The 20,370-nt window shown below is 44.4% G+C and overlaps 1 protein-coding gene across 1 annotated transcript in view; it reads right to left on the reverse strand.

Moving 5' to 3' along the window:
- The window catches only part of wdfy4 (WDFY family member 4), a 328,629-nt gene that overhangs the window by 193,015 nt on the left and 115,244 nt on the right, over positions 1-20,370 (reverse strand). Inside the window, exons 34-39 of the mRNA XM_070865753.1 lie at positions 18,900-19,026; positions 17,527-17,678; positions 13,118-13,356; positions 9,839-9,954; positions 7,687-7,878; positions 4,528-4,673 (exon numbers count right to left, since the gene is read on the reverse strand). Coding sequence (XP_070721854.1) covers positions 4,528-4,673; positions 7,687-7,878; positions 9,839-9,954; positions 13,118-13,356; positions 17,527-17,678; positions 18,900-19,026 — 972 coding nt within the window. The remainder of the gene's footprint in view (positions 1-4,527; positions 4,674-7,686; positions 7,879-9,838; positions 9,955-13,117; positions 13,357-17,526; positions 17,679-18,899; positions 19,027-20,370) is intronic.

Genomic DNA, 20,370 nt, shown 5'->3' on the forward strand with positions numbered 1-20,370 from the left:
GCTAAGTTGGGAAAGAAACAATTTGCATTGGTCGGTGAGCCAGTACCAGAGAGTGTACATTTAACATCATCACTGAATGAACAAAGGGAGAGATTAGCAGAAAAATGTTTATGTATAGGGCTGTTATGAACAGCGGGGTAGCAGAATTACAAACAGTTTTAATAAGGTAGTGGATGAATATTTGAAAAAGAAAAACCTTAAAAGAGTACAGGGCAGGAAGCCAGCACAGGCACAATGGGCCAAATGGCCTTCTTCAGCACTGTGTAACTCAATGATTTTGTGATTCGAAACAGAGGTTCAGGTTATTTGGAGCTGAATTGTTGTTTGGCCAGGGATCTTTGTAAATGAAATGTGATTTTCAATTCCAGACTGGAGGTTAGAAGGGCAAGTCAGCATTTAAAGATTGTTTGACATCTGTAACAAAGTTCAACATCTGTAAAAAAAAAAATCAACATCTGGCGTGTGACATCTGTTGTGCCATTTTAGATGTGCTTTTGATAGCTGGATAGACAGAGAGATATCGAGGCAGAGAAAGAAAGCCAGTTGTTTCCTAACCTTGTTTTTTTTCTAAGTTTGAAATGTTTTGGAGAGGTTGTTGACTTGACAAGGAGAGAAGGCAACCAGCTGTCAAGCTGGAGAAGCTGCCAACCATGACAAGAAGTAAGTTCAGGACCTACTGAGACCACTTCTTCACAGGGAATCCCTGAGCAATGGTCTTAATAGGGCCAGGCTACGTTAGCAGCTAAACATTACCACTGTGCTCCAAATGCTCGATTAAGCAATGCCATGGGAGATCAGTATTATTTACATATATAATACACATATATGTATAAAGTCTAATTATTGTTGAGTATGATTAAGGGGAGATTTTAGATGTAAAAATATATATATATATATATATGAGAGAGATACATAGAAAGAGCTATAAATACATATATGTCTGTATTTATATCTATATTTATCTATATATATATATATATATATATATATATATATATTTTATATATATATATATATATATATATACACATAAATAAATGAGAGAAAGAATATATAGGTAATAGATACATGCTTTCTGGGCAGATGACACATGCTGGGTTAAATGTTCAAGCAGCTTTTCTGAGAGCATGGATTGTATAAATTGAAGTTTAGATCAAAGCAGAGAAAGTCTCCTCGGAAAGGAGATGCTCGAAGTTGTGAGAGTCATTCAACCACATTCGAATGTGTCATTCTGTCACCTGTGTGTTATAGTAAAAAAATTCAATGTTGTTTAGTTTACATTGTCTAAAGGGTTATGGGGAGAGGGCAGGGAAGTGGAGCTGAGCCCATGATCAGATCAGCCATGATCGTATTGAATGGCGGAGCAAGCTCGAGGGGCCAAATGGCCTACTCTTGTTCCTATTTCTTATGTAGAGAGATAGAGAAATATATTATATTATATATATATATATAGATAGAGAGAGAGAGAGAGAGAGAGAGAGAGAGAGAGGTATAGATATATCAGATATGGTTTGAAATGTACACAGAGCTAAATAGAAAGCAGAGTTTGACAGGAACTTTACTCAGAGAGCCAACAGCTGCATTTGAAAATTCCGACTGTAGAATAAAACTTTTGACTCCCCAGGACCGCTCACTGGTGCTTCTAATAATCTTTTACACTAAGACAACGCAAAGGCATTTAAGACGAAGAAAATAAGCAGGCTTACAGTGCAGTCATTTATCAAAGGCTTGATAGGCTGTCGGCAGGCTACATGTTAAGGGAGATCACAAAATGAATAATGTTTCGTCTGATCACAATTTACTTAATTACAGTCCTTTTGTCGAGGAACTAAAGCAGGAGTTGCAAAAACACCAATTTCATGCATTCGTGCATGAGTTATGTCTCAAAGCTGCATTTTCCAGATGGTAACATTTTCACTGGAAGAACTAATGATGTGGATATATTTAGAGGAAAAACAATAAAGGAGTCTTTAACCTTCAACAGCAAAAGCTTGTTCTACAAACCGTTCCAAGGGATAAATTAACAAATATCAATTACACTGCTCGCTGAGGTGTAATCAGCTGTAATAATCAAAATTAATTTTTAAAAATAATTAAACAGACCCTAGGGCAAATTGTCTATGCTCTCTGGTATGACATCACGGTATACATTTGTACCTGTGACTGAATTCTCATTGTGCTAACAATCCTCCCGTCTAAACTGTGTTACTTTGAACTACACAGTGCTCCAAAATTAGCAAGAACAGTACATCCACACTTAATTTGCAACTCCAAATCTAGGTTTATTGTGAAGTTCCAGCTAATTAGTATCCTTGCTAAATGATAGAATGATGCTCATCCTGAATTTAGCTCTGTAGAATAATACTTCCACACCTTTTTGGGACCGAAAGTCCGGAATACCTTGCTTCCCGTGCAGTCTGAGGTGGCACATGCTGGGTTAAAAAGTCAAGCACCTTTTCTGATGAGCGTGGATTGTAAATTGAAGTTTAGATCAAAGTAGAGAATATCTCCACAAGATAGGAGATGCTCGAAGGTGAGAGAGTCATTCAGCCACATTTGAATGTGTCAATTTGGTCACCTGTGCATTATAGCAATAAAATTCATGGCAAGAGTTGATTGTGGCAATAAACCAATTTCAGGGTGTTGAGTGGCTGGTTCTTTAGTTTACATTGTCATTGTGATGCATTTGTATGTACTTTTGATGTAATATTTATTGATGTATGTATGGAGTATAGAGTTCAAAGACCTGATTTTATATCAGAGATGTGAGCGAACACTGTTTTAGCAGAGACACTAGAATGGGAATATGTGTCTCAAGCAGAGACACTGGAAAACGGAATGTGTGTGTCTCACACACAGCGAGCATACACTGATTTTGTAAGTGTGTATGTCTCAGTAATATTCATATTTTTGTGTGGTATGAAGTTTAAATAAAACCTGACCCTGCCCTTACTACAACTGTGTGCGTGTGTGTGTGTGTGTGTAATTGGACGTTTAAAGCAACGACACGAAAAAGAGCAAGAAAGCAGTCCAACAACTGCGAATCAGTCTGAACTAATGCTATTCCCCGGACAGCATCTAGACAAAGGAAAATGACAGTCTGTGCACAGGCAGGGGAATTTATCGCACGCCCATGAAGTGGATAGAGAGGAGCGCAACTTGTTAGAAAAGGTGCACGAGTCGAAATCTGAACAGAACATCCACAGCACAAAGTCGGCACTCTAGAGAACCCCGGCTGACTTGACCTCCCCATCGCAGGGTGATCTAACTCAGAGCAAAGGAACAGTCTAACCTGAGGCCTTCCTGCTCTGTGGGATTCAGTTCCACAAGGCCTTCAGGGGAATGCAGAAGTAGCTCTGTTGCACATTGTCCAAATACTGGAAGACAATTAATAAGAATTTTAGATTCCCTCTCCCCACCACATCCCCATTAAAAAGGCCCCAAATGCTAGTTACAGTAGGATTTGTTTCTTTGATAAATGCTGCTAAGTTCAACAGCAAGGCACTGCTGGGCTGATTTGCACTGATTTATGCATTTACCTGGGTAAATGTTGCTGAAATGCACACACGCCAGTGAGGATCACCTTTGTTAGTTCACAAGTGAATGCTTCGGACTGGATTTTCCGGTCCTTTGCGCTTCGGATTTCGCCCCGGAGCGGCGTGAAAGACGGCGTTCAGGTCTCCTGCGCCCCTTCGGGATTCTCCAGACCGTTTTTGCGGCAGTGCTGAACAGGATCGCCGGGAAGAGCTGCGCCTCTGGTTGTGACATCGGCAGGAATTTAGACTTTTGCCCGACCCGTCCACCCGGAAGTGCGGCCGCAATGACCGCCTGGGAACTCAGTGCGGTCCAGCATAGCCGGCGGCACAGAGCAAGGTAAAGTACTTCGGAGGTAAGTGCGAGTGTTCGTTCTTTTAATGTTTTTAGCGGTTTGTGTTGTGGTGGTGCGGACAATGTTTAGGGAATGTTTTTGTGGGTTTTTTTTAAAGTCCCTCCCCCCTGCCCCCCGCATGCCTCCCTCGGAGTGCTCACGGCCCGGCACTTTAGTTCGCGAGTTTCCCATTTTTGCGCCACAAAAAGTGTACAACGCCTCCCTTCGCGCTGCGCCCCCTGACGCAGGGCCCAGAGGCCGAAACTTCCTTACCAAAGCGCAGACAATTCCTGGCCAGTAGCTTTCCCGCTCCGCCTCCGTTTTCGCCCCGAAAACAAAAAAGCCCGAAATCCAGCCCGCTGAACACCAACCGCTAAATGTTGAACGTAATTCAGTGGAAACACAGAACTGGACATTGTGCAAGATGCTCTGAAACTGCACAGCTGTTTCTGTACGATAAATGTCTTCAGGTTGAAATACTGAATATACAGCGTGTGAAGTGAGCCTTAGCTCAGTGCTAGCATTCCCATTGTTTCCCAGTGTGTGTACTTTCAACTAAAATGGTGATCTTTCAAGAAACAAAATGGTACAGTTGCTCATTTATATTCGGATGGAACTGTACGAATCTGACTGGAAAGACTGTATTTGTGAACGGGTACCTTTAAATTCAGGCGGTCAGCCTCCTTCAAAAGTCGTTTGCCAACTGAGCGCATGGCCGTTGACAGACTCCCAGGCAGCCACTCGGACTTACTCTGCTGAAGCTGTGCTGGTACACTTTTACTCGACAAATTCTTCTTTTCTGAACCTGAGGAAGTAAAAGCATTCCCCAATTTAAAAAAAGGGTCACGCAACCATCTGCAAAATCTCCGAGTTTATCTTCAACGAATGCTTGTCGATTTTCACAATAGATTAAAATTCAGAAACATTCATAATTCAGTTAAAGCATTCATAATTCATTTTTTTCCCCTCCAATTCTTTATTGATCTGCCATAGGAAGTACCACACGCTGTTTCACAGCACAGGTATCATTCTCCAGATCAGGGACGTGCATTTCTGGTCTCGCCCACTGGGAGTGCATGTTAGGAACCTCACCCGCATGTCAGGAAATCTTGCGTGGTGGCCCCATGATTTTCAGTGCATTCATTTTAATGGTTCAATTTCCCAACCTGAGCTCTCAGTGGGTGAGGCTTCCAGTCTGGCTGCTTATGGATAATAACCAGGAGGTTTAAGTAGGATATGTGTGGACTGAGTAATATTAACTCTTGACAAAGGACATTCATTTCATTAGTAACTCAACAGTGCCAAACAATGCTGGTGAATATAAGCTAATAAACACACCAGAATATAGTGCGATATAACACTATAAATACACAGATGGAGTTGGGCTGGGTGTACAGTGGTTTAGACAATGACCTTTCCATTCTGGAAACTGCAGTCAAACCTAGACCAGACTTTCATAGAATTCTGATAGAGTGGAAACAGAGAATGTGTTTCCACTTGTGGGAACATAAGAACATAAGAAATAGGAGCAGGAGTAGGCCATTTGGCCTCTCAAGCCTGCTCCGCCATTCAATAAGATTATGGTTGATCTGATCTTGGCCTCAACTCCACTTCCAGGCCCGCTCCCCATAACCCTCGACTCCCTTATTGTTCAAAAATCTGTCTATCTCCACCTTAAAAGGGGAAAAGCAAAACCACAGGCCATCAACATAAGATAGTCACCAAGAAATCAAATCGGAAATTCTGTGAAACTTCTTTACCCAGAGAGTGATGAGAATGCGGAACTCACTACCACAGGAATTAATTGAGGCAAACAGTATAGATGCATGTAAGAGGAAGCGAGATAAGCGAATTAGGGAGAAGGGAATAGAGGGTCATGCTGATAGATTTAGATGAGGAAGGATGGGAAGAGACTCGAGTGGAGCATAAATGCCGGCATGGACTCGTTGGGCTGAATGGCCTGTTTCTGTGCTGTATATTCCATGTCCAGACTAATGAGACAAAAGTATCCTCTGCCCATTATCTGTAAGGGCCCAGTGTGAAATGAGTTTGGATATTGACAGTCCGGTTCTTAGTGGCCATGGACCCACAGCACAAAATGAGCACTGAACTGACAGGCTCACTCAAAGACCACAGGATGATGTGTGGAAAAACGCACAACTCGCGCAGCAGTTATACTCCTGTTGCTACACTGTTGGGTGAAGATGAAGGGAGCTTTACTTTGCATCGAACCATGGCCCACCTGACCTGTAAATGTTTGATGCTGATACTGGGTGCTCTAACTGAGAAATATTCCATTCCCCAGCAAAAACATCCCTCAATTCATTCAAAATAAAAATCTGCATGAAAAAAAAAGGGAATTGATGACTCCACTCTCGATCACAGCAACACATAACTGATGCTACATCCTGGTACTTGTAATAAACCTACCTGGCCAACCACGGGGAAGTATTGGCCCGTATTTTCTGGTGCCTATGGGTGCGTACGCGATGCACATGCACGAAAACCCGGAACTTGCGATCTGTCAAGAATTGTCCTAGCAGATCATAGCCAGCCCCAGGAAAAGGGCATTTGCATGTCGAGAGTTGGGCTATTTGCCCAACTTCTGCCCAGCGAATGCCCGTGAAATTCGTATGCAAATGAATATAAAAATATTTTTTTTTCAATTATTTAAACATTAAAACACCTGCAAAATAAGATTGTTATATTTAAATTTATTTTTCAAAAAATGAAATTTTGTTTTAAATGTTTAATTAAATTGTATTTTAATTCATTTTAAATCTGTAATTTAAAAAAAAAAATCTTTGCTGTGTTAATGTGTTTTTGATGTGATCCCCATTCAAGCTTATGGGGATTCCCTTCTTTGATTGGTTGGGCCAGCCCATGTGATCCCAGGGGTGCTTGCGAACCACCTGCGCCCCGGGGATACGCGGGCCTCTAACCAGGTCTATGCGTAGAGGCCCAGGAGCGCAAGTCTCCGTGGATCCAGGACCATTGGGTAGGTACGTAGATTTCTTTGCTGTTGGGAGGCATCCACCCGGGAAGCCTCCGACCGCAAATTTAGGCCCAATATGTTTAGTGAACAAACAGAGAATGCTGGAAATCTCAGCAGATCAGGCAACATCTGTGGAGAGGAAGCAGAATTAACATTCGGGTCGATGACCCTTCATCAGAACTGGAGAGCGTTCGGAAAGAACAGATTCTTAACAAGCACTGAAAGGGGGAGGGGAAGAAAGAACAAAAGGGAAGGTCTATGATAGGGTGGAAGTAGGGAGAGATTAGAGAGACAAAAGGGATGATGGCCAAAATTCAAATGCTAATGACAGAAGTTAGAAAAATGTCAAGATAGGATGTGAATGGTGGGATAATGATCAAGTGCCATTAGAGACAAGGGGAAAAAAAAGAAACAGGCTCTGAGGGGGGCGGGGGCTGGGGGGGGGGCTGGAGGGGAAGGGAGCCAAAGATTGCCAGGGGTTACGCTCTGAACTGTTTGAACTCAATGTTGAGTCCAGAAGGCTGTAAAGTGCCTAAACGAAAGATGAGGTCATGTTCCTTTTTTCAAACACTCTCCAGTTCTGACGAAGGGCCATCGACCCGAAACGTTAGCTCTGCTTCCTCTCCACAGATGCTGCCTGACCCGCTGAGATTTCCAGCATTTTCTATTTTTATTCCAGATTCCAGCAGCCACAGTATTTTGCTTTTGCATTAATGTTTAGTGAATGCCAGATTGCCAAAGTGATGGATACTAAGGTATGGCATAAACCTTACAAATGAATTCCAGTTTAAGACTGTACTTTCTAATTATTCGACATACAGACCTATATATTGGTGCCATGCCTTTGTTGCTGATTCTTCCCACAGAGGAGAGACTTCCGATATTCCTACAACATTCTCAGTGGACTTCTGCTTCACTGAAAGGTCTATCTTGTAGCTGTCCTCCAGGGCTTGCCTTCTCTGTGAGATAAGATGATTCCATATCCACTCAACTGAATCCATAACTTCCTTTTGAACTTCCAATCAAAAAGAAACATAAATATTTCAATTTCAAAACCTTTGTGCATCACTCCATGTAAAAGACATATTTTATTTCCCTAATAACATTGATTGAATACAAAACTGTCTACAGTACTCAGGTATTGAAAATTGGATTTGTCAGCAGTGAAATTGTTCAATAAAATAACTTATAACTATAATCATTGAATATAAATATTTCCCTAGTTTTTCTCTAGAAACCTATGACTGGACATTGAACATATGAATTAGGAGGAGTAGGCCATTTGGCCCCTCAAGCCTGCTCTGATTTTCAACAAGATCATTGCTGATCTTCTACCTCAACTCCACTTTCCCTCACTATCCCCATATCCCTTAATTCCATTAGCTCCCCCAAATTTATTGACCTCTGTCTTGAATATATTCAACAACTGAGCATGCACAGCTCTCTGGGGTAGAGATTCACCACTCTCTGAGTGAAGAAATCTCTCCTCATCTCAGTCCGAAATGGCCGACCCCTCATTCTGAGACTGTGATCCCATGTTCTAGATTCCCCAGCCAGGGGAAACATCTTCTCAGCATTAACCCTGTCAAGCCCCTTAAGAATGTTATATATTTCAATTAGATCACCTTTTAGTCTTCTAAACTCCAGGGAATATAGTCCTAATCCATTCAATCTCTCCTCATAGGGCAATAGTCTCATCCCAGGAATCAGTCTGGTGAACTTTTGTTGCACTCTCTTCTAAGGCAAGTATGTCTTTCCTTAGGTAAGGAGACCAGAACTGTACACAGTACTCCAAGTGTGGCCTCACCAATGCCCTGTATAATTGCAGTAAGACGCATTTACTCTTATACACTAATCCCTTTGTAACAAAAGCTGACATACCATTTGCTTTCCTTATTGCTTGATGTACCTGCATGCTAACTTTCTGTTATTGTGAGGTAGACAAATTATAGAGCAGAACATCGCAGGACAGGAGCACATGTTGGGAATTTGGATCAGTCTGATTTCCATGCCTGAATTCCTGAAATGTGCCCCCACAGTTTGAAGTTCTGCAATGGATGGAGTGTGAGGTACATTGGTGCCCCATCCCTAGACTCACAATCTGTAAACCTTGTGTCACGGTCCACACCATTCGTAAAGTTTACACTCATGTCTTCAGGGCAACAGGGAGACAGGATTAGCGAGGTGGTTGCAGTAGTTACAGGGCTGGACTAGCAAACTAGATGCCATGAGTTCAAATCCCACCACATGAAGTTAAATTCAATAAATCCGGCTGGAACTGGCAAATAACCACAAAATCTGCCAGATTGTTGTAAAAATTCAACTGGATCACTAATAGCCTTCAGGGAAAGGGACCGACCAGCCATCCCTACCTGGTGTGGCCTAATTGTGATTCCAATCTCACATTATGTGGTTGACTCTTACTGCCCTCTGGGCAACCAGGGATATGCACTAAATACTCATCATCATAGGTGGCTCCTCGAACGAGGATGACTTGCTTCCACATGAGTTCACAGATGTTTCAATGAAGGACCCGATGTTCCAGTCCTGAACTCCAGTTGAGGGGGTGGAAGATGCCTGTGCGTGGACTTTTTTAACGTGGGGTGACGGTTGCACATCAGCCACCACACAGGTTCGACAGAGCGAGGTCTTGGTCCAGTGGCGAGAGATGAACCAGGACGACTGGAGACCTGCTCGGCTGCACGGACCCAGTGCGCACACATATCGCACAGTGTGGGCTGGTCCGTGCTGCCCCTGGGCCCTCGGCTCTTCTGGGCCCCGTACCCTCATTCGCCGCACTTCCGCCACGGTCTACCTTGCCAGTGTCACCCATGCCCCCAAAACAAGTAATCCCTCTGCCAATAATAACTACAGAACGATGAGCTATTTCATTTTCATAATTGTTTGATAACGAACTAACACATTTATTAATGTAACTTTCTTTTGGTCTGTGCCTTTGAACAGGTGATTATTACCATCTTGAGTGTGGATTGATTCAAAGGAACCATCATACTCTTCGCTGTTTGATGCTGCTTTTAAATTCCAAGAGGCTTTTTTGCTGCTTGTCCCCACGCCAAAGCCATCAGGATAGCTGTAAAAATGGCACAAGAACATATGAAATAGGAACAGAAGTCGGCCATTTGGCCCCTCGAGCCTGCTCCGCCATTTAATAAGATCTGGCATAACATCTGTTACATGTCGAAAATAGGCCACGGCAACAGAAATGGTGGGAAAACCTCCACTCAGTGAGAACAGCGTGTACAACCCATGGGCACTAGACATAGAATCATACAATAGTACAGCGCATAAGGCGGCCATTCGGCCCATTGAGTCTGCATCGGCTGTTTCAAAGAGCAATCCAGTTGGTCCCACTCCCCCGCTCCTTCCCCGTATTCCTGCAATGTTTTCTCCTTCAATTACCGTATATACTCGCGTATCCTACGATCTCACGTATCATGCGACCCCTAAATTTTCGTCCCCAAAACATGATTTTATCATATATCGCATGTATCATGCGAGTCACTTTTTTGAGATACCAGATGACAGACACTAGGCTAGGCTTTCAAACAAGTTTAACAAGTACCCAACACGTAACAAGCGGAACAAAGCAACAACGTTAAAGCTGCAAAAGCTGTTTGGTGTCGGAGAAAGCTGTGTCCGAAACTGGAGAAAACAAAAAGAAAAATTGAAGGAAACTCCTTCCTATAAATGCGCAAATCGCGGGTCACGATCTACAATAAGACTTTATGCTTTACGAGAAGCAAGAAGTGTTAAGAAGTAAAACAAAAATTGCACAGAAACTCCCAAAAGAATTAGAAGAAAAAGTGACTAGTTTTCAAACATTTGTAATCAAACATCGCAAAGCTAACAGCTATAAGTTATCGTGCATTGGAAACATGGATGAGACACCCGTGAATTTTGATATGCCATCAAACTCAACCATTAATAAAGTCGTCGAGAAAAGTATTTTTTATCAAAACTACAGGGCATGAAAAGACACATTTTACGGTTGTTTGGAAAGCTGATTTGGAAAGCGTAAACATTACGTGTGTATCAGCAAGTAAAACAGCAGTTTTATCAAAATCGTCTTTACTTGATATACATATGTACTATTTGACTTACCGTAAATGGATACGGTCTGCTTAACAGCCTAACAGCCTAATCTTGGCCAGCACTTCACACCCGCAAATTTTGTATCTCGCGTATCATGCTACCCCCCAAATTTAGGTTACAATTTAGGTCTTCAAAAGTCGCATGATACGCGAGTATATACGGTATTTATCCCATTCACTTTTTAGAAGTCTACCGCTGAATCTGCATCCACCTCCACCACCCTACCAGGCAGTGCATTCCAAATCCCAACCATGCTAATTAGATATGTGCACAGAATGTTATCCGTAGCACTCTTCCCAATTATCATGTATTCTGTTCAAATTACAAGTGTGGTGGTAGTGTTACTAAAAAGATTGTGTACATATAGTCGGAGGCAGGGTTGGTCAGTCAAGGGGGCAGGAAGTTCATTGATCCGTTCCTAACTATTAGCTTTCCCCAGTTGGCAGCATCTGTGACTCCAAGTCAGAACGTCCTGCATTCAATGCCCACTGATCTAGAATGATACTTCAGTCCAATCCTTTGTCCGAGATGTTAACCCGAGAGCCCTTCCCGCTTGTGAAGGTGGACATATAGAGGCTGAAATAGCCCACCGCTGGAAACGGGGCGCACGCACACTAGAGGGGTGGAAGTTGTGGGGGGGGGGGGGGAGGTGTAGTGCCCGCCGCTGTCAGTCATCAGCATAGCACTGATGACATCATCACGGCACCGCGTCACCAAGGCTCTTCCCTTCCCTTTCAAAGTTCGGTGCACTGGGCCACCAGGGAGGGGTTCGGCCGGGCCAGTGGCCTGGCACCCAAGAGGGGCCTGGCCGAACCCGGGGGCATAATTGTCAGGCCGACATGGCAGTTGGCCGTCAAAACAAAAACCATGGTGGCCGGGACAGCGCGCCCTCCCCTTTAATGGGAGCCGCACCGCCATTTTAGAAGGCCACAGCTTCACTGCACCGCCTGAAAAAAGCAGCTTTTGGCACCGCCCGGTGGGAGGAAGATTTTCTCGGCAGAATTTTGTCGTCGGCGGGGGACATCGACGGTGCGTACTCTGATGACGCACTTCGGATGGATCGGCAGCAACGGAGCGGTGGGGGGTGGGGGGATGCACGGGTCACTGCAGGAGCGGAATTTTGATAATGGCGGCCATTACACGAAAAATCGGCGGCCATTGCACTCCGCAGCGTGTCCGCCGGAAAGGCCTTGAGGAAAGCGCTAATTTCAGCCCCCATAGATTCCATGGAACTATTTGAAGAAGAGCATGACGTTGTCCTGGTGTTCTGGATAATCGCCCTCATCAAACAACACCACCAAAAAAACAGAATAACTTGCCATTCATCTAATATGCTGTATGCAAAATGGCTGCAATAATTGCTAAAGCAGCAAGAGAAGCTACTCTTCAGAGTAATTTAGTAAAGGAAGGGTTTTGAGACATCAGTGATAAGACTCTATGGGGGAGAAATTCGCATCGTTTGCTCTTCCCGTTAACGCTCCCAGGGGGCACTAACCGGGCGCAAACGATTTCTCTCCGGGGGGTTGTCGCTACCAATTGCGCGGCAGTAAGTCGAGTCGCAAAACTGGCAGCGTCCCGCTCCCACCGGTAGTGCCCCGGGTCGCCGCAGCGGCAAAGATTACGTCATCGCCGCTCGCGGCAAATTAAAGGAGGGGGGGGGGGGCTACCGGCAGGAGCGGGACGCTGCCAGTTTTGCGACTTGACTGACTTACCGGTCCGGCCTTTCGTGCTGTATTTTTCAGGGTCCATGCCGCCATGATTCAGACCGGCACTCCGCTTCTGTGGCACAGCGGAGGCCCCTCGCCCCGCTGCAGAGCTCGCAGCGTGCTTGCCCCTTTAAATGGAAGGGGAGAGCCCTGAGCTCGCGCCTGCGCAACACAGAGAGGCCGCGTAGCGCTGCAACATTCGCGCTCTCACCGCGCTCCACTTCCTCTCGGGGGCAGTAACCCCACTTCAGCGGCCGGGGCGGGAATTCCCCGCCGGGCACAGGTACTCCCGCCTCGGTTACCACCCCCAAATGCTGCGATACCAAATTTCAACCCCTATGTAAACGCAATTTCTTACTTATCTCAAGATTAAGAACATTTTTCCCTCAAAAGGGGACATTAATAATTTTGGAGACAGATTATTGATGTTCTTACCTTCCAGTTTTAATTTGACAAAGGCAATGAATGAGACAAATGATGAAAGGTAAGCTAGAGTTGTACGTTGCAAAAATGACATCCCATTGTTCTTGCAGGAACTTAAGAGCATTCAGCAAGATTAGCAGGTCAGAAGGTGACTGTCTCGGTCTCGAAAGACAATATAGAATGGCTCTGTTTAAACTACTGTAAAGGCTGCTCAGGACATGATCTTTCTGGGAATACACCTGCTCCATTACCTGAGGGACAGAAGAAAAAGGCATGAGAGTAATCAGATACATGACTGTAGCATGAAACCTGCTTGTGGGGAGAATGACCCGTGCAACGGGGTATATTATAAGCCCCCTTAAGGAGGTAGAATGTGATGATGCTACATTATCTTAGGAAGCACATTTGAATGGAATGCTCAAAGTATAAACTTAAACCTGCAGTGATTAAACCTGGTCCGAATCATCAAAGATAAATACACAACAAAGCTCCTGTTTTTAAAACGAATTCACCTAGTTAACCATACTATATTTTAGTGTACGGTATAAACAAAATACATTATGAAGAGCAGTGATCGGAGTTATACTGCACTGGTGACATTGCCATAAGAAAATTTATGTTTTCAGCAACAGGAGGAACACCATTGGATCCATAATCCACATGCTACAGAGGGTGTAACCCAGAGGAACTAAATTGGATTAGGCTCCTGATGGGAGGCTTTGGAAATGGAAGTACTTACGCTGGAGAAAAGAAACCTCATTGAGGTACTGTTGATTTTAACAGGAGTAGGTAACAGGAACCCTAATAATGGGCTGAATTTGTGGGGTGGTATCGGGTGCGGGTCAGGTGGGAAAGTTGTTTTTTTTACAACTCGCTAAAAGTCAACTCGCCCCCACGCACGTTTCGCCCAGTCATGTCGGTCAGCGTGGAGCTGTCCCGACCGGGTGCGGCAGGGACCAAATTCAAATCAGTATGAAGTACTTTGCAGTCACTTAAAAGCCTTTTACAATTCCCCACGTGGTCACGGGATCCACGCAGCTTGGGAACCACGTCTGTCGACCTGAGGCGGGAGAACCGTGGCCAATTGCTCCAGCTGATTACTTGACAGCACGGAAAACAAAACCAAAATAAAAACATGTTGATTACATCAGCTAACAGATTGATGGAGATTCTGGGGGCGAAACTCGGTAGCACCCGTGACCGCTGCGAGGCGGGCCTTCCTGTGGCTGGTGCAGAAGTCCCACCCCGGCAGCTAAATTGGGGTTAGCGCCTCCGAGAGGAAGTGGGGCGCAGTGTCGCGTGCTCTCAGGGGGGGTGGGGCTGGGCACGCTGCAGACTCTGCAACGGGAGTAAGGGGCCACCACCGCACCACTGGGGAGCGGGGTGCTGTCACGGCACGGACCCCTCGACCGGTAAGTCGGCCATTTTTAAAAATGTCGGCACCGCACCTCCCCTTTAATTTTCGCGCCCTGAGCGGACTGAAGTTCGGTTCGCAAACTGCGAGGCTGGCGTGGACACCGCCGGCGGCTGTCTCACGGGGCACTACCGAACTTTGGCTCAGTGGCTAAAATGGGTCGCTGCGCACAGTGATGACGTCATCATAGCCGGCGCAGTGGCCCGAGGTGCTACTGGCAGGAGCGGGGCATGACGGCGGGAGTCGTTAGCGTCTCCGTGCCCCAGGCGAAAAGTCATCTGCACCCCATTAGCACCCCCTGGTGGCACTAATAGGAAATGCCATCAACGCAAATTTCTCCCTCTCTGTTCGACATGAAAAGCTACTGCTAAATGTGAATTTTTCACTGGCCATTCTCGATTGTTGCCTTCCAACTAAACAGTAATTACAATGAAGTTATCTGCACTAGAACAAATGACATATACCATTTAGATACATTTTTGTGTTGTTTCTGATCAGGTTTTCCTTTGATGAAACATTAAGCTGAATCCTCATCAGCCTGCTCAGGGAGACGTACAGACTCTGTTAGCAGAAGAACAGAGAGTTCTCCCTGTGTCCAACTCAATATTCCTTCCTCAATCATAAAAAGGAAAGACTTGCATTTATCATCATCATAAGCAGTCCCTCGGAATCGAGGAAGACTTGCTTCCACTCTTAGAATGAGTCCTTAGGTGGCTGAACAGTCTAATACGAGAACCACAGTCCCTGTCACAGTCTTACATTTGCTGTTTGTGGGACCTTGCTGTGCGTGCTGCGTTTTTCTACATAACAATCGTGACTGCACTTCAATCCATTGACTGTAAATCACTTTGTTATGCCCTGAGGAGGAAATATAAATGCAAAATCTTTCTGTCCTTAAAACACTGGCTGTTACTCAAAGCTACAGATGGTGACAGCAACAAGGCAATGAATTGAATGACTGCAAATGGTCCTGGAAAAGTTATAGTTGATAAAACTGGAGGGCGAGTTCGTGTAAATGTTCAGTAATTGAGGGATCAATGATCTGATTTATATTCTTCACAATTTAACGTACAGTTTTCTAATGGGAGTTGTGAGGGAAGTGATGCAATATGAAAATGGTCGGAAAAAACTGCAACAATAACTTGCATTTATATAGTGCCTTTAACTGCACGGCGGTAAACGATGTAAAATGAACAGTCTCGGTGTTGAATCAAGCAGACTACAAATGGAGGACAAATTGACACAATCCGATTTCAAAGCCAGTCTGAGATTCACAGAGAATGTAGAAGTTTCAAACTCTTTACACTCTTAGAAGGTTCCATCAAAACTATCTAATTATTCAGAGTTTCCAAATTACAGTTTACACTGATGGTCTTATGTGCTGTGTGGATGTAAACTAGAGCGAGAAAGTATTTGAAAGTATTGTATATTGATTGGGCAGTAGATATTTTTCTAGACTTTTCAGTGCTTATTTCCTCTACTTAGCAGTTGCACTAACTGAGTTTACAAGTCTGTCTGCCTAGAGAATGGCTGAGATCCCATGACTGCAGTGGGTTCCCCTGGGTCCTAGCTTACACAGGCGTGAAGTTACTGCCTTGAGCCCCCAAAGGTTTGTTCAATCCCAGTGCCAACGTACCACAAGCAGGGAGAAATTAGCACTTCAGTGGAATTTATCAGTTGTTCCCCAAGGACAAGTAGCTGTGTGGTTAAAGGTCTGACACATTTTATTTCTAATCAATTTATGATCAGATTAACAACCATTTGTATCATTATTCTAGGGTGTTTTAACTTCCTTTGAACATTTGAGATTTCATTAAAAAAAAAGTAAAATGGAGTAAAACTGTGTGTAATAAAACAATTTAGATCGTTTCTGTTTTATCTTTGATATAGACAATTTCAGAGTTGTCCTCTGTGTTGCTACTGAGGTAAACCGTTTTTAGTTTGGAGAAAGTGTTATTGCAAATTTAATACACTGTGTAGTTATTGCAGGCCAATGTAGAGCTGGGAGTTTGTCAAATTTTTTCTTTGCTTATTTTCATAATTTAACACTAATGTTTTCCGTTCTGGAGAGTTATTGAATTAAACCAAAAAAATATAAGCCCTTTTAATTGTATTCAGGCAGTGGGTATGAATTGAGGGCTCTCTTGTGTTCCTATATATGGCAGCAGGCTGTGGGAGTGGGAGAGACTTATCTTGGGGGGGGGGTGCACAGTATATAATGTATGTCCCTGTAAATAAAGGCTTGCAAGCAACTAAAGACCAGGGATTGGATTTCCCGGTCCTTTGCACTCTGGGTTTCGCCCCGGAGCGGCGTGAAAGGCGGAGTTCAGGTCTCCTGTGCCCGGCGCGATACTCTGGTCCGCTTTGCGGCGGCGCTCAGCAGCACCGCTGGGAAGATCTGCAGCGGGTGTCCAACGCCTCTGGTTGTGTCATCGGCAGGAGTTTGGACTTCTTCCTGACACCCCCCCCGCCCCCCCCCCAAGCCCAGAAGTGCACCCGCAATGACTGCCTGGGAAATCATTGCGGCCCGGCCATGCCGACGGCGGGAAGGAAGGTAAGGTACGCCGAAGGTTGTCGAGAGGGTTTGTTCTTTTAATTTCTTTAGCGATCTGTGTTGTGGTGGCGTGGGCAATGTTTTGGGAATGTTTTTATTGGGTTTTTTTTAAAAGGTTTTTCCCTGCCCCGCCCAGGCCTCTCTCGGAGCGCACTTTAGTTCGCGAGTTTTCCATTTTTGCGGCTCAAAAAAGGTATACAACGCCTCCCTTCGCGCTGCGTCCCCTGACGCAAGGCCCCGATGCCGAAACTTCCTTCCCAAACGCAAACTATTCCCGGACGGTAACTTCCCACTCCCCTCCACCCCGCCTCGGTTTTCACCCCGAAAACAGCAAAGCCTAAAATCCAGCCCTAAGCTTCTATAGTATCCTCTCCTTCACCACCCGGCCATCTGACGTTTACACCCCCTGAAGACAAAGCACCTCTATTGATAGAATGGAATAAGACAACTTACTAGACAAATCTGTTCAGTTAGGAAGCGGAGGATCTTTTCTGGGTTCACGTCAAACATTCTGCCATACAGTTTGTCAACAAATCTTTGACTGAAATAGGTAATATTTCCAAACACTGTAGTTAAGCTTCCCTCATTCTGGTTGGCACTCTGATCTATTCAGTGAAATAGGAAAAAAAAACACAGTGACAAAGATCTACAAGATCACAGTTTAACAAATTATGGCTTAGGCACACACGAAGGATACTTCACCCCCCTGACAACATTTATACAGCACTTCATACCAGTCAGCTCAACCGCCATGTTGTTTGGCCGAGAACTGGCATTACGCATTGCACCAACTGAGCAGGGCGCCAATTCAGAGCCGCTACCCGCTACCATGGTCAGGTGAGGGCAACTTGCTTGAAATAAGTAACATTTGTATAAAATTCTTCTGTCAACTACCTTCACTTTGTAGACCAACAAGCAAAAGAATTTCATAAAAAAACTTGGATTTATATAGCGCCTTTCACAACCACCGGATGTCTCAAAGCGCTTTACTGCCAATGAAGTACTTTTGGAGTGTAGTCACTGTTGTAATGTGGGAAACGCAGCAGCCAATTTGCGCACAGCAAGCTCCCACAAACAGCAATGTGACAATGACCAGATAATCTGTTTTTTTGTAGATGTTGATTGAGGGATAAACATTGGCCAGGACATCGGGGATAACTCCTCTGCTCTAATTTGAAATAGTGGCATGGGAACTTTTACGTCCACCTCAGAGGCCAGACGGGGCCTCGGTTTAATGTCCCATCTGAAAGTCGGCACCTCCGACAGTGCAGCACTCCCTCAGCCTAGATTTTTGTGCTCAAGGCACTGGACTTAACCCACAACCATCTAACTCAGAGGTGAGAGTGCTACCAACTGAGTCATGGCTGACATGGTAGGTTTTAAGGAGCATCTTAAAGGCGAGGCAGAAAGGCAGAGAGGTTTAGGAAGGGAATTCCAGAGCTAAGAATCCAGACACTGAAGGCATGGCCACCAATGCTGGAGCGATGAAAATCGGAGATGTGCAAGGGGCCAGATTTGGGAGGACTGCAGAGATCTCGGAGGGTTGTCAGGCTGGAGGAGGCTACAGAGATGGGGCAGGAGCATCCAGGCGAGACTATGGAGGGATTTGAATCCATGAATACGAGTTTTAAAGTCGAGGCATTGCCGGACCGGGAGCCAATGTCGGTCAGCGAGCACACGGGTGATGGGTGAGCAAGAATCGATGCGAGTTAGGACACGGGCAGCAAAGTTTCGGATAGCCGAAGTTTCTTAGATATTGTTTGAAAATAGGTGTCCCAGACAAGAAGCAACGAGAATGAATTTCTAGCACTTTACATTTGACTGACCATTTCCGATCAAGGCCTTTACAACAGTTTGATCCTCGTTGATGATGTGAAATATGTCCATGATGAAGAGCAGTATCTCAGTTTGGAAACTTTTCCTCTGATCACCAGTAGCTCTCTCCGGTGAGACCTGTGGAAAAGAAAATTCACACAGCCAGGTAGATATAGAAATTTGTAAAAAAGTTGATGAAATGTTTTTGAAAATAATACTGAAACTCAGTGCCACCGTTAATAGCAGACAAATGCTTAGTGTGTTCTTATAACATTTCGTTGTTCACTATTTTCGCAGATTTATCAACTAACTTCAAATAATAGGCTCGAATAATTTTAAGCCCATTGTGAATGCTAGCTCGATAAACTACAACCTTTTCAGTACAGCATTCGTTTTTGCATAGTTTTATGAATAAAAAGGTTTACATTCTTCCTACACTGCTCCAGAAAAATCCCTAGCGAGTTGGGTGGCCCTGGAGGTAGGAGGCTGACTAGCATTCTTTGCCACTGTATCAGGGAGAGTATACACCATTACTGTATCAGGGAGTGTATACACCATTACTGTATCAGGGAGAGTATACACCATTACTGTATCAGGGAGTGTATACACCATTACTGTATCAGGGAGAGTATACACCCCATTACTGTATCAGGGAGAGTATACACCATTACTGTATCAGGGAGTGTATACACCATTACTGTATCAGGGAGTGTATACACCATTACTGTATCAGGGAGAGTATACACCCCATTACTGTATCAGGGAGAGTATACACCATTACTGTATCAGGGAGTGTATACACCATTACTGTATCAGGGAGAGTATACCCCATTACTGCTTCAGAGAGAGTATACCCCATTACTGCTTCAGAGAGAGTATACACCATTACTGTATCAGAGAGAGTATACACCATTACTGCTTCAGAGAGAGTATACACCATTACTGCTTCAGAGAGAGTATACACCCCATTACTGCTTCAGAGAGAGTATACACCCCATTACTGCTTCAGAGAGAGTATACACCATTACTGTATCAGAGAGAGTATACATCATTACTGTATCAGAGAGAGTATACCCCATTACTGCTTCAGAGAGAGTATACACCCCATTACTGCTTCAGAGAGAGTATACACCATTACTGTATCAGAGAGAGTATACACCATTACTGTATCAGAGAGTAGACACCATTACTGTATCAGAGAGAGTATACATCATTACTGTATCAGAGAGAGTATACACCATTACTGTATCAGAGAGAGTATACACCATTACTGCTTCAGAGAGAGTATACACCATTACTGTATCAGAGAGAGTATACACCATTACTGTATCAGAGAGAGTATACACCATTACTGCTTCAGCGAGAGTATACACCATTACTGCTTCAGAGAGAGGAAACACCATTACTGTATCAGAGAGAGGATACTTAAAATAATTCGCTCTAAGGGAATCAAAGGATATGGGAATAGGACAGGAAAGTGGA

This window comes from Pristiophorus japonicus, chromosome 22 (genome assembly GCF_044704955.1).
Source record: "Pristiophorus japonicus isolate sPriJap1 chromosome 22, sPriJap1.hap1, whole genome shotgun sequence".
In the NCBI taxonomy this organism is placed as follows: domain Eukaryota; kingdom Metazoa; phylum Chordata; class Chondrichthyes; family Pristiophoridae; genus Pristiophorus; species Pristiophorus japonicus.